Below are 13038 nucleotides of genomic sequence, written 5' to 3' on the forward strand. Positions count from 1 at the left end.
AGACTCTGTTTTGATCCTTTAAGCCAGCCCTGTTCGTGTGTGGGTAGAAGGCAGTATCAAATGATGGTTAAGTGCATAAACTCTGGGCTCAGGCTGCCTGGGTTTGCATTGTGACTTTCCCACCTACTAGCTGGGTGACTTTGGAAAAGTTATTTAACTTCTCTGACCTCCATTTCTCAATGGTATCTCCTTCATGAGGTTGTTGTGAGAATAAAATGAGTTAATATAAAGCACTTAGAAAACCATCTGACACATGGTAAACACTCAGTAGATGTTTGCTCGAGTCCCCAGCTACATTATTATTATTCTTATCTGAAATAATAGGTTATTAAATTGCTCATCCTGGCTCACTTTGCTGTAGGTGATGTTCATGGCACAGTCAAGTCATGTCCTGAAATGTTTCATCTCCCAGCAAAGAGGTGAGGTACACCCAGTCCCCTTGGGGTAGCATCCATCCATCCATTCATTCATTTGTTGACTGTCTAGCCATGATTCTCTACCAGGTGGGAGGTAGTGAGTCTAATAAAGTGAAAAGAGGAGAAGCCCTGTGGTTGGTGGTCTGTATTCAAGTCCAAGCCCTACCCTCCACCCGTCGTGTGGCCTAAGTTTTGCTATGAGAATTAAATAACATGCTTATATCGCACATCAGGTGTGTAGTGTAGTAAAAGTTGATTCCTGACTTTCTTGACTTTTCTTCCACTTTCCTGTTAATGGAAGACAAAGGTAGGTTGGACGCACTGATGTTGGGAGCTGACATCCTGGTACTTTGGTCCACAGACAACTGGACCAGTCAGGTGGGGACGCTGCACACAGTGGGCTGGGGTCCTGAGAGACGATATTTCTGGGGGAGAAGCCTGTGCGTGATGGTGGGGAGGGCAGGAGGGGGATCTGGGGTCTGTGGTTGGGATGTGGCCGCGAGGTGGTCTTTCTGAACCCAGACCTGAGAGGCTGATCAGACCCTTCTCTTTAGGGTGCACTGAAATCAGGGGGCGTCTTCCAGGGGTTCTGGCCGGGCCAAGAGGAGAAGGGGCAGGAAGGATACTCAGAGGTGGCCTGTGGGAAAGGGGCAGCACAACAGCGCCAATGTCCAGGGCACGGTGGCCTCTTTTGGGGTCAGGGAAGCCAGCTCCTGCCCTGGGTTGCATCTGTTGTGGCCCCTCTTTCCGTCCCCTCCATCCCAAGCCTTCGTGCCTCCTGTCACATCCCTTCTGTTCCCCAGGTGTGTGGGGACTGTGGCTTTGGCCTGAACCAAATCAGGTGACTTGTCCAGCCTTCCTGCAGGGTCTTTGTGGAAAGGAGAGCCGGTGGGGCCTCCATTGGCCAGGGAACACATGTTTTAACAGAAACTAGATCGTTCGATTTTTTTGTTCACCGTCAAGAAAGGTTATAAATCAACAGGAGCAAACCCCCAAAGGTGACTCGCTCCACAGATAGCATGTTTACTCAATCCCCGGTGCTGTTGCCAAATGGATTTTTGGGAAACCTCACTTTCATCAGGCCCCTCCCTTCTCCAGAACCTACAAGGGCTCTTTCTTCCCCATCTCGTCAAAATTCTCCTGGCGCTTGCCAGGGCTTGGATAACGTGTCTTCGCCACATCTTCACAGTTTTACTCCTTCATCACGATGAGAATCCTGCACTGCCTTCTGATCCTCCAGAACCAGGGCTTTTAAACTTTTCTGACCAGTAGCCACAGTGAGACATACTTACTTAGCCTTACTGTGTGTGATAAATGCTGGCATTTTCTTTTTTTGTTCTTTACTATTTCATTATAAAAAGTGCAGGTCATGACTCACACGCAGTTGATTTCATGACAGACTAATGAGTTGTGACCCACAGTTTGAAAAGCAGAGCTGATTTAGCACATAGTAATCATGTTAGCAAGTCCAAGCTCGTACTGTTCACTGCAGGACAGGCCAATCAATCGAGAGATGAGCTGTTGGGGCAAGGAATAGCAACTTTATTCCGAAAGCCAGCAGACGAGAAGATGGTGGACTCGTGTCCCAAAGAACCATCTTACCCAGGTTTGGATGCTAGTTCCTTTTACAGAATAAAGAAGGGGAGGTGAGGAGGTAATGTAAAAAAGGTGATAAGTTGTTAGCAATATTTCCTGGTTCCGGCCAGAGTCCAGATGGGATGTGTTAATTTCTTTCTTCCTGCAGCCATTCACAGGTAGCCTGGTCAGGAAGTTTCCTGTGAGCTAAACAAAGGTATTTTAACTTAACACTCAGGCATGGGAGGCAGGGTTCCTGGAGAATGGGCCATTATGTTACTTTAAGCTCTAGGCAACATCCCTTGAGTGATTAATTTGTAGGCAAAGCAATAGAATACAAAAGTTAAAGAAACAGATCCAACATGGAGTCAGATTTGTTCTTCCCTATTACCATCATAGAGACCCAAGTGAATATCAGGTAATGGCAGAGCTTCTACCAGCTCTTCCAGGACATGCTCATCAACCATTTCATAAGGTAAAAGTGACCAGTCAAATCTGACAAGAAGTTGGTCAAAAAAATATTCAAGAGTAATGGCCTCCACAAATTTTGTTTGATTGCACACCCCATCAGTAAAAAATGTTTGAGCATACAATGCTAATCTACGTTTGGTTATTTTTTTAACCTATCAATGTATGATGTGACCACATAAAACATACACTCAAAATATAAATTGTAAAAGGGTGACATAAAGATGGAAGGAACCATATTTTAAAGCGACATGCTAATTGTGATGGCTTCATTCTATCATCAGCAAATATCTGAAGGCAAAATACACAGGACGAGGTTCATGTTTATCAGCAGTGGTTGTAAATCTATTTTCAAACTGTTCTGATAATTTAAGATGTTTTTCTGGTTGACATCTTGTCAGATTTGGAAACCACTGCTTTATAGCACACCCTCTTCCCTTAGCGTTGCCCTTCCTTTCCTGACAAAACTAAAAAAGCTCAGTTAGCACCTCCTTTTGCCACCTCAGTCCACCAGCAATCTGGAGGGGGTGGAGGGGGTCCCCTTTGAGACCTCTTTCCCTTGCCCCCCTCACCCATTCATTTTCCACATTCTGGGGATTTTACCTCTCAGTAGGGGGTCAGCTCTTCCTGGGGTTTCCTTTGATTGCTACGTTCCCACCACACTACTTCCTTCCTTCTTCCTCCCAGTTCCTCACGTGCCTTTACATGTGCGATTCCCCCTCCCTGGGATGCCCCCCTCCCTCTTCACCTGCCTGACTCCTGCTCACCCCGCAAGGCCCAGCATAAAGGTCTTCCTCAGAGGGACCTTCTCTGACTACTGCCCAGTATACTTTCTGAGGCACCTTGCACTTTCTTCTTGGCTTCCATGGGTCTTATCACAATTTATTTTTATACTTATTTATGTTTCAGTTTCTTTAACATGTGTAGCCCTCTAGCATCTAGATTGTAGATTGTAATTTCCTTGAAGGCAGGGACCATGCCTGGCATGTGTGTGTGTGTGTGTGTGTGTGTGTGTGTGTATCTAGCACCTAGGTCCTGGAGTCTCAATAAATATCTGATATGCACAACAACCCTATGAGGTAGTTATAGACAGTATCCCCATTTTACAGATGAGGAAACTGAAAGCCAAAAGGGTTAATTGCCTAAGGTCACCTGCTTAATAAATGGAGGTATTAGTCTTAGATCCAGGTCTTTCAGATTACAATATGTACACTCTTACCAAACACTTTGGATTGTTCTTTTGTAACCCACATAGGCTAAGGGCTGATTTTCAGACCCATCTTCCTTGCTGATACCTGACCAGCCCTCTCTAGTGATTCTCCTTCTCTTGAACTAGTTTGATTTATGCTCAAGGTCTCTGTATAACACTATTTACCCTGTGTTGTTCTGGATAACACCAACCTTTCCCCACACAATTCCATGCCCCTAAATCTTATCCATGTAAGCTAGGTTGTAAAGCAAGACTCTGCATTGCCTCATCTCTTGAATTCCATAGCACCTTGGAGAGGACCTGAGCACCCCACATGAGTAAATAATTACTGATTAGTTGATCATTATCAGGAGCTTGGCAAAGATCTCATCTGACTCCCAAGTTAAATCCCGTCTTTGTGCATATCCGCTTCCCAGCCAAGAGCAAGAAGACCGTGCCTCGGATTCAGAGGAGTTTTAACTGTTCCAATTTGCACTTGTTGGCCTTCTTCCTGGTGGATCTCAGTGTAACTTTTGGCTGAGACCCAAGAATTTAAGGGTCTTCAATACCATGAGTAATTTCATGAGTTGCTGATGGCTAATTAGGGGTGATTATATTCAAGAGGCTTGATTTTCTTAATAACCCCCAGAAAGGGCTGGTGGTAACTTGAAAAATCTTATTTCCCCCTGCAAATGGAATTTTCTGATTCTCCTGACTGTCTTTTCATAAGTCCTTGTAATTTATCCCCCATCTCCCGTTTCTAGTGAGAAGGAAATTTGCAGTCCTGAGAAGAATTTGGAAACCAATGATTTTGGAAAACTCTGGGGTTCAAGCCAGGGATTGAACCCGGGCCACCGTAGTGAAAGCACATAGTTCTAACCACGGACCACCAGGGAATTCTGCAGAGCTACTTTTAATTGAGCGTCCTCTGTTCCAGGCACTGAGCTAAGCATATGACATGTGTCCATTCATTTAATCTTCATAATCTGCCACAGTTCTTTAGGCCATATTTTTTGAACAGTTTTATTGAGATGTAATTCACATACCATACACTTCGCCAATTTAATATGTACAATTAAACTTTCTTTAGTGTATTCACAGGGTTGTGCAATCATCATCACAATCTAATTTTAGAACATTTTTGTCACCCCAGGAGGAAACCTCAGACCCTCGAATTAGCCCCTCCCCACCCTCCAGACCTTGGTAACCACTAATGTATTTTTTTGTCTCTATGGATTTGCCTATTCTGGACATTTCCTGTAAATGGAATCATATAATAAGTGGCCTTTTGTATCTGGCTTCTTTCACTTGTGTAATGTTTTCATGGTTCGTCTGTCTTGTAGCATGTATCCAGACATCATTTCTTTTTATTGTTAGGCTGTATTTTTACCCCTACTGTACAGATGGAGAAACCAAGACATAGAGGTGAAATGACTTTCCTGTGGTCAAGTAGCCTTTAATGGATGGTGCAAGATTTCCAACGCGCATTTGCCTAATGCCAACTCTGCTCTTAGCTTAGAATCTGAGGTAGTCATACTGATGGGAGTTTATTAAACATTTTCTATGGGTCAGTCACTGTGCTGAATGTCCTGTAAATTTGTTACCTCATGTTCATACATAATCTGCTTTCATTTGGGCAATCTGGTAACCATAATTGGGCATAACTGGGCAATGGTATTTTTGTCCTAATGTCTTCCATTTGCTCACTTCCGGTTTAATTGGCCAACTTAAGCTGCAGAATCTTAGGCTCTAGAATCTTCCTAAGCAAACCATGCTAAAAATAGCATTGTTATTCTTCTGTAGGAGTTGAGTGCCACCCCCATCTGCAGAAAATTGGCAACATCTCTGAGGAGCCCTTGCTTTTCCTGGGATACCCAGCATCATGGTTTCCGGTTTCCTGGAGTCTCTCAGGTAAGTGGAGAACCTTTTAAAAAGAGAACAGGGAAATAAGAAATTTGATATTTGAATTTTACTATATATTTCTTATAATAACTAGCCTTGAGGGCCTGCATCTCACAGATATTTTTTTATATGCTTTGTACATATGTGTAGTAAGTTTTTTATTCACAAAGGCCTGGGGAACTGTGTGCTGTGGTGAGAGGTATTTGGACTGAGATTCGAGGGACTTAAGTTCGATGCTGTGCTCTGCTATTTGCTAGGAAACATCTAGGACTCAGATTTTTGTTTGTTTGTTTGTTTTTTTGTTTTTGTTTTGCGGTACGCGGGCCTCTCACTGTTGTGGCCTCTCCCGTTGCGGAGCACAGGCTCCGGACGCGCAGGCTCAGTGGCCATGGCTCAGGGGCCCAGCTGCTCCGTCGCATGTGGGATCCTCCCGGACCGGGGCACGAACCCGTGTCCCCTGCATCGGCAGGCGGACTCTCAATCACTGCGCCACCAGGGAAGCCCAGATTTTTTTTTTTTTTTTTAAGTAAAGATGTCACTGGATTGGTGTGTATTTATCATGGTTGCACAATAGAATCACCTGAAAAACTTTAGAAAATATTGTCCTCTGGCTGTATCCCCACAGACTGTGACTTAATTGATCCAGTGTATTTAGAAGGTGACCTCTCTTGTCCCTTCTGTTCAAAACCTCTATGACACACCTGTATGTTATATTTGATACAGATATCAACCATGCAAAGTAAGTAGAACAAGTAGTATCGTCTCTATATGCAAATCAGAAAATCAGTGCTTAACTCCTGGTGCTCATTTCCCTCAGTGCAGAGTCAGGGAAAGGGCTTGGTGCTCTAGAATCGAGGCTGTTTTCAAACTTTCCTTAAGATGATAGACCCCTTTAAAAATTCTTCAATCAAAATCCTATGTAAAAATCTCAACATATAAATAGCCAATGGCAGCATTTTATTAAGAGAAATTTATTTTAGATGCTTGAGTTTGTAATATTTACACACTATGAGATTAATGAGTCTGTTTGGATAAACATCAAAATTTGAAATCAGATTTATGGATGATGGCTTGTACATTAGTCTCAGCATCTAGTTTATTTTGCGACTGGTTTTAGCTGCATAGTATTAAGAAAATCTTGATCCATACAGGTAAGTAATGGCAATAGGTAACAGTTCTTCAATGCAGCTCAGTTTGCAATCTCAGGATACTCTTTAAAGAAATTGATTCAGAATCTAGAAAGGGAAAGGAAGAACTTTTTGTTTCAAAGTTGAGTCACTAAGGATATCTTGTAGTTGTTTTTTCCCCCCTTAACTATATGTTAGTCCCAAATGCCCAGAACTTACACTGAAAAGTAAAATGGTCTGTAATATGTTATTATGACGGTGCCACATGTGATGGCCCAACCAGGGCTAGAGCATTTGCCAGGCAGATGCTCTTAGACCCATGCCTAGCATTTCACTGAGTGTAGTGTGTGTGTGGGTGAGCTTAGTCTGTAACTGCCTGTATAATTTTACATGAATTGACGTGTGCAGGCCTGCAGTCCAAAGACCCATGCAGAGCTATAAGCTTCTTCATCAATGACATAAACAAGTGTGTCAAAAAGAGTCAGAGAAGGCAGGAAAAGCTCCATCCTGAGGCTTCTGCAGAATCCAGCCATGAACAGAGCAGCCCAAGTCTCTTCAGGGTTAGTCTTTGGTATCTAATCTAAATTAGCATGGGTGCATTTTTTTTAGCCATAGTTTAAAACATAGTTTAAAAGATATTTCAAGACATAAAATATGTATCCAGTTTGTGGAAGCTCCAACATACTGTTGTAAAACCACAGGGGAATGAGAAATGCAGTTGGACCACTGGGTCACTTTAGGACCACAGCATATTTGAACACCAGGACCCAATGGGAGACACAGAAGTGGAGGTCACAGTCATATATTGAACTGGATTGAAAAGAGCAGAAGATAAAACCTAAGTTTCCCCATGTGGTAAGCAAGTGTAAATCTAGCTGCCATCAGAAAGGCCCCTACGAGTACTGAAGACCCTCAAAATTGTGGCCACCCAGGCTGTACAAGAAGGGCTTCATTTGAGAGAAGTCCCTTTTGCAAAGTTTTTTTTTTCTTAATGTTTGGAATTTTAATTGATGCCCCTGCAGTTAATCTCTGTAATGATCTGTGATACGGAGGCCATCTCCCTTCAAGGGAGGCTTGGCGGGCTCACCTCCAAGCTGTGCATTATTTCAGAGAAATTGCCCACATATTAGAAATTAGCAGGGTGGGAGTCGTTGAAAGCTAGATGTGGCCTTGGTACCCTCCGGGCAGAACTCTGGAAGTCTTGACAGGCCTCCAGGATTATGGTCTTGCTGAAGGGATTGTTTGAACAGAGCTACTCAGCAGGACGTTTCTCCAACAGTCCTGCTGTAAGGACTGGGGAAAGAAAATGTGAGTTATGAGGATGGGAGAGTCTTTGGGAGAGCTCAGCTGAAGATTTCCATCAAGTCTCCTTCTTCATAAGCCAGGTACTCATAAACCATTTTGCATTCTGTTTCTAGGGCCACGTAAAAACTAGAGTATCTTTTGTTTAAATGCTTTTCAAAATGTTCTGGGGGAAAGAGCTATGGTTACTTTAAGAGTGAGAGGTCTTTGATAAAATCGGTAGATGAGAAGCACCCAGAGAAACACAAATATTAAGGGCTTTTTAATACTTATCAAGGCAACCAAATACATAAAGATCAACAGGAAAAGCTGGAGGATTTCTCTACCTATAGAGAAAACACCAGAGAAAAATTGGGAGTTAGCTGCCAAGAAAATCCCTGAGAGGAAAAAGCATTTAAGGGGATTCACAATTCTGATATGCAGAGATTTCGTTTAAAAATCCCTCCCCAGTTCTTGCCAAGCCACAGGGAAACAGAAAGCCAGCCTCCCTGTCATTGAAAGAGATGGAGAAGCCCTGAGTATTAACGTAGCAAGTGTCTCTGCCCTGCTCAGAATCTGTAGTAATCAAAAGAACCACGGTTAAACCCAGTAGCAGAAGAGACACTAAGATTTTAACTCTAGGTGGAGCTGGTTAGCGAGTTGCCATTGAACCTTGGACAAGACTTGGATGCCGTGCAAGACTCAGAGCAGGTGAAATCCATTTGGACCAAAGGATTGGTCAAGGTTAGATTAAGTTTTGTCACCTGTTACAAGTTAGAGAGGAAAAGGCACTAAGTAATACAGAAGTGTATATATTTCTTAAAGACTTGCTCCAAATTATTCACCTTTTTTTTTTTGTATGCACAGTTACATCTATGTGTGTTTTTTCAGTGCTTGAGTGGAAGGAAACTCAGTTTTCTCCCTAGAAGCAGTGTAATAAGTGAAGATGGCCACCTACCATGGCCAGCCAACAAAGTCTCTTTAGAGCCAGTCTGCTTGGTCAGGGGCTCTTTCTTTACCTCATGGAGTGCTTTTGTATAGTTGATACAAGTTATCTTTGAGATGAAAACACAGAGGAAAACAAAACTATTGAAAATGCCAAACAAGTGGCTAAAGTTGATTGGGGGGGGGATTCTTATTTTGAATAGTAGTTTTTGAAGAAATGCAGATGTAATTAGAGGGATTATGGGGTTAGATGGTGATTTTTATGGCTCTTACGAAGGAGAGTTCTGGATCATTTTACAGGTTGGTGGCCCTAGGTCAAGTGTCTGGTTTTAGTCTTCTGAAAAGTAAGGCTTTTCTTTTCCTTGATACACACAGTAATATTACTGTAATGCCTGTCAGCTACTTTGCTGAGAAATACAACCAGAAGGGATTGAGGAAATGAGAAAGAGAAAGGCGGCTGTTCTTGGGGAACTGAAAAAGATCCTGAATACAAACAACAAGAAGGAAGGGGGTTGAGAAAGTTTACTTGTAAGTGTGAGAAAGAGAATGCCCAAAGTAGTGATAGCTGAGGAATGAAAACTGAGACTCCCCTCAGAGTAGAGAAATATGTGATAATTGGGAAGGGTCATGGGATCAATTAGAGTCCCTCTGCCAGGGATCAAGAAATGGGATGAAGGAGAAGGAGAAATGTGGCCAGGAAGAAAACAGGAAAGAGGAGGGGTAGGAGTGGGAGTGGGAGGGGCAAGAGGAGGAGGGGCAGGAGTGGGAGTGGGAGGGGCAAGAGGAGGAGGGGCAGGAGTGGGAGTGGGAGGGGCAGGAGTGGGATGGGGAGGGGCAAGAGGAGGAGAGGGAAGAGAAGAGGCCAGGCTGGGATCCTAAGTATTGAACTTCAGGTGTCAATAAGGCAGGGCTGAGTTGGTGTAGCCCACATCTAAACCACTATCCAGTTGATGCTTAATAAATATTTGTTGAATATTGAATGAATAAGTTAATAATTATCCTTCATGTGAGAGAAAAAAAGGAGGAGATTCTTCTTTCCTGATTAGGATCTTCAGTTAACTATAAAAGTAGGTTAAAGCAGAAGATCATACAAATGATACAGACACAAACCTTTAACAGTTTATTTTTAACTTAAAACACATGTACATTCACTCACCAAGTTTTTGATATGGGGGCCAAGGACTTTTCTTTGAGCGTGAACCCCTGATTGTCTTTCTTGCACAAACCACACCCATAAGCATTATCTGAGGTTTCCATCTGGGTTTCTTTAAAGTGGAATGGGAATCTAAAGACATTTGCAAAGCAATCTGAGTATAGAATGATTCTGGATTTTTATTATTTTTGCCCCTAATCATTTACAGTTGTCTCATCCACACCTAATTTGCCAGTTTTTTTGGGTTTTTTTTGGCAACTTGCCTTTATTGAGTCTTTCCAAAGCATTCAGCTTCATTTGTGTAGAAACAACTACCAACTATTTCTTTTTGCATTCTGCTTCATGGGCCTGTGTACTATTTGAATATTTTATGTAATTACAAAGCCCTGGCATCGTCAATTTTGGGACCATGGTTAAACTCCATATAAACACAACTCATCTGGTGGATGCAGAAGAGTACAAGTGTACCAGGGAAGAACCTGCTGGAATCTTTTGTGGGAAGCCCGGTAGGAGCCATCTGAATGGTAGGCATAGAGGCTAGCAGGAAATAAAACAGTTTTTTGGAGGACTGCCCTGGCAAACCCACCCCTATAAAATGATGGCAGGCTTTCAGACAGTATTGATTTTTCTTTATGCCTGGCACAGTCCTGCACCTGGCTCTCATCCTCATCACTCAGAACTTGACTGTGGGATTTGCTAGAACCTTCTGTACCAAAAAGCATTCAATGGAGTCAAGGTGTGATCACTGAGCTGCCAACTACCTGTTCCTTGTATACTCAAGTGAATTTATATGACTCAGGTTAACATTGACACCCCTCCCACCCCAGGATCAGAATCAATGTCTCCAACTTGTAGAAACCCACCTTTTAGGATTGTCTTTTTCCTTCCCCAAGTTCTGTTTTTCCAACAGAGAATTCTGGGATGTACTTAGAAAACACTTTCCTGATGAAAGTGTCGGTCACAGCAGCACTTTGTATTTCTTGGTGACTGGCATTTCCTCTCTCTCATTTTTCTTTCTCCCCTCACTTCATTCTCTCCTTCCATTCTTTTATTCACTTGCTATTGATTAGCCCTGAGTTTGGACCAAGACGGCGCTGGTCATTCTGCTTGCTGCAAAGATGTATCAGAACTGTTTCCTCAAGAAGCCTACCATGGAGCAGGGGAATTTAATCAAAGGGTCTTGTGTCTTAAAAAGCTGTGCTGTGGGGCTTCCCTGATGGTGCAGTGGTAGAGAATCTGCCTGCCATTGTAGGGGACATGGGTTCGAGCCCTGGTCTGGGAAGATCCCACATGCTGCGGAGCAACTAAGCCCATGTGCCACAACTACTGAGCCTGTGCATCTGGAGCCTGTGCCCCGCAACAAGAGAGGCCGTGATAGTGAAAGGCCTGCGCACCGCGATGAAGAGTGGCCCCCGCTTGCCGCAACTAGAGAAAAGCCCTCGCACAGAAACGAAGACCCAACGCAGCCAAAAATAAATTAAAAAAAAACAGAAAAAACAAGCTGTGCTGTGACAGAAAACCTCACTTTTCCAGAGACCCCAGAGTCCAGAAAATGCAAATGGCTGCGAGAATTGAGAACCTGGAAATAAGCAATAAAAACCAATATGCAATTAGAATAGGTGTCCGTAAGTCCATGCTCTAAAATGGAAACATTTACTCCACGAAAGCCAGGCAGGCCTTTTCCCTGAGCCTGTTTGATCTTGGTTTGGCTGCAGCTTGGTTGCCTAACGGTTTCTGAGGCCAAGGTGGACCCGAAGGAAGCCGAGTTAAGAGGCGCAGGCTCATCTGTAGGAAGTTAGTAAGCGAAGCCTGCCTGACGGTAGAGAGGAGACGGCCAAGGGCCGACTGGATTCAGAAAGCCCCAGGCTTCCACGGTGCTCTCAGGCTGCTTTGCTCCAAGGCCGCCACCTTACACGCACAAATTGATTAATACTCACTCTGGGGACTCTGAGCCATCTAAACAAGGTTGCTTAAGCGCAGCATACTCTGTATGAGAAGGCAGGGCAAAGAAACAGAATGTATTTTTTCTTAAGTTTGGGATTTCAATGGTAAGCTTCAAGTATTTTAAAATTTAGACTGTTGTCTAGTGAGAGTGGATGCATGAAGTTTTACCGTATCCACTTATTTTCTGATTATTTTTTGCAAGCAGTGACAGAAAGTGAAACAGACGTGTGAAGCCACAGCCTTATACAGACTGCGGAAGAAAAGTGATGTAATAAAATGGCAAATGCTTGGTTTCAAGGTGTGTTGTGTCCTAGGAGGCCCCAGAGCACAGTGGTTAAGGGTCCAGGCCAAGAATCTGACTTCTGGCATTGAAATCAGGCTTTGTCACTCATTAGGTGTGTGTGCCCTTCAGTAAGACTCTTAGCCTTTCTGTGCCTCAAATTCCTCACCTGAAAAATGGGTATAATCAAAGTGTCTGATAGGGTGGTTTTGACAATTAAATGAAATAATACTTGTAAGCGTTGAGATCAGTGGTAACGACGTAGTCTTCTGGCTAATGTCATTTGTAACCCATCTCCTTCTCTTGCTGCCTTTTAACTCTTTAACTGCTGTCAGAGGAAGGCAGAGGGTTGAGTTGAACACAGTAAAATGCACACGTAGCAAAAATTTTTGATCCTCAGAATGCAGGTGGAGATTTCACTTCGATGCTAAGATTTTGGCTCTCTTTTGTGAAGGTCAGTATAATCTTATTCATGATCAGGTTGCTCCCCAAATATCTCTCGGGTTGTATTAACTGAAAAGGAAAAAAGTAAGGTTTTTTTTCTTTTTGCTCTTTTGCTTGTTTTGTGACTTGATATGCTCAAGTGGCATTGAGCTCATTGAGATAATCCGAGGTACACAGAGGCTGTGACATGATCCACCCTCACTGGAGTCAAGGATGATTGGGGGAGGTGGGTGGGAAGGGGTTGGCCCAGGCGAATACACAAGGGCAGAGTCCCAGTTCCGTGATGTCAATCTTGTACCAAATTTCAGCGGGCG

At 43.4% G+C, this 13038-nt stretch overlaps 1 protein-coding gene across 1 annotated transcript in view; it reads left to right on the plus strand.

The window, feature by feature from the left end:
• Positions 1-13038, plus strand: part of THSD4 (thrombospondin type 1 domain containing 4) — a 588944-nt gene that overhangs the window by 22885 nt on the left and 553021 nt on the right. The window contains exon 2 of the mRNA XM_081227432.1: positions 5452-5559. Within this exon, the coding sequence (XP_081083558.1) occupies positions 5531-5559 (29 nt within the window). The 5' untranslated portion in view covers positions 5452-5530. The remainder of the gene's footprint in view (positions 1-5451; positions 5560-13038) is intronic.

Source organism: Mesoplodon bidens, assembly GCF_964165515.1.
Source record: "Mesoplodon bidens genome assembly, chromosome: 3".
NCBI lineage: Eukaryota > Metazoa > Chordata > Mammalia > Artiodactyla > Ziphiidae > Mesoplodon > Mesoplodon bidens.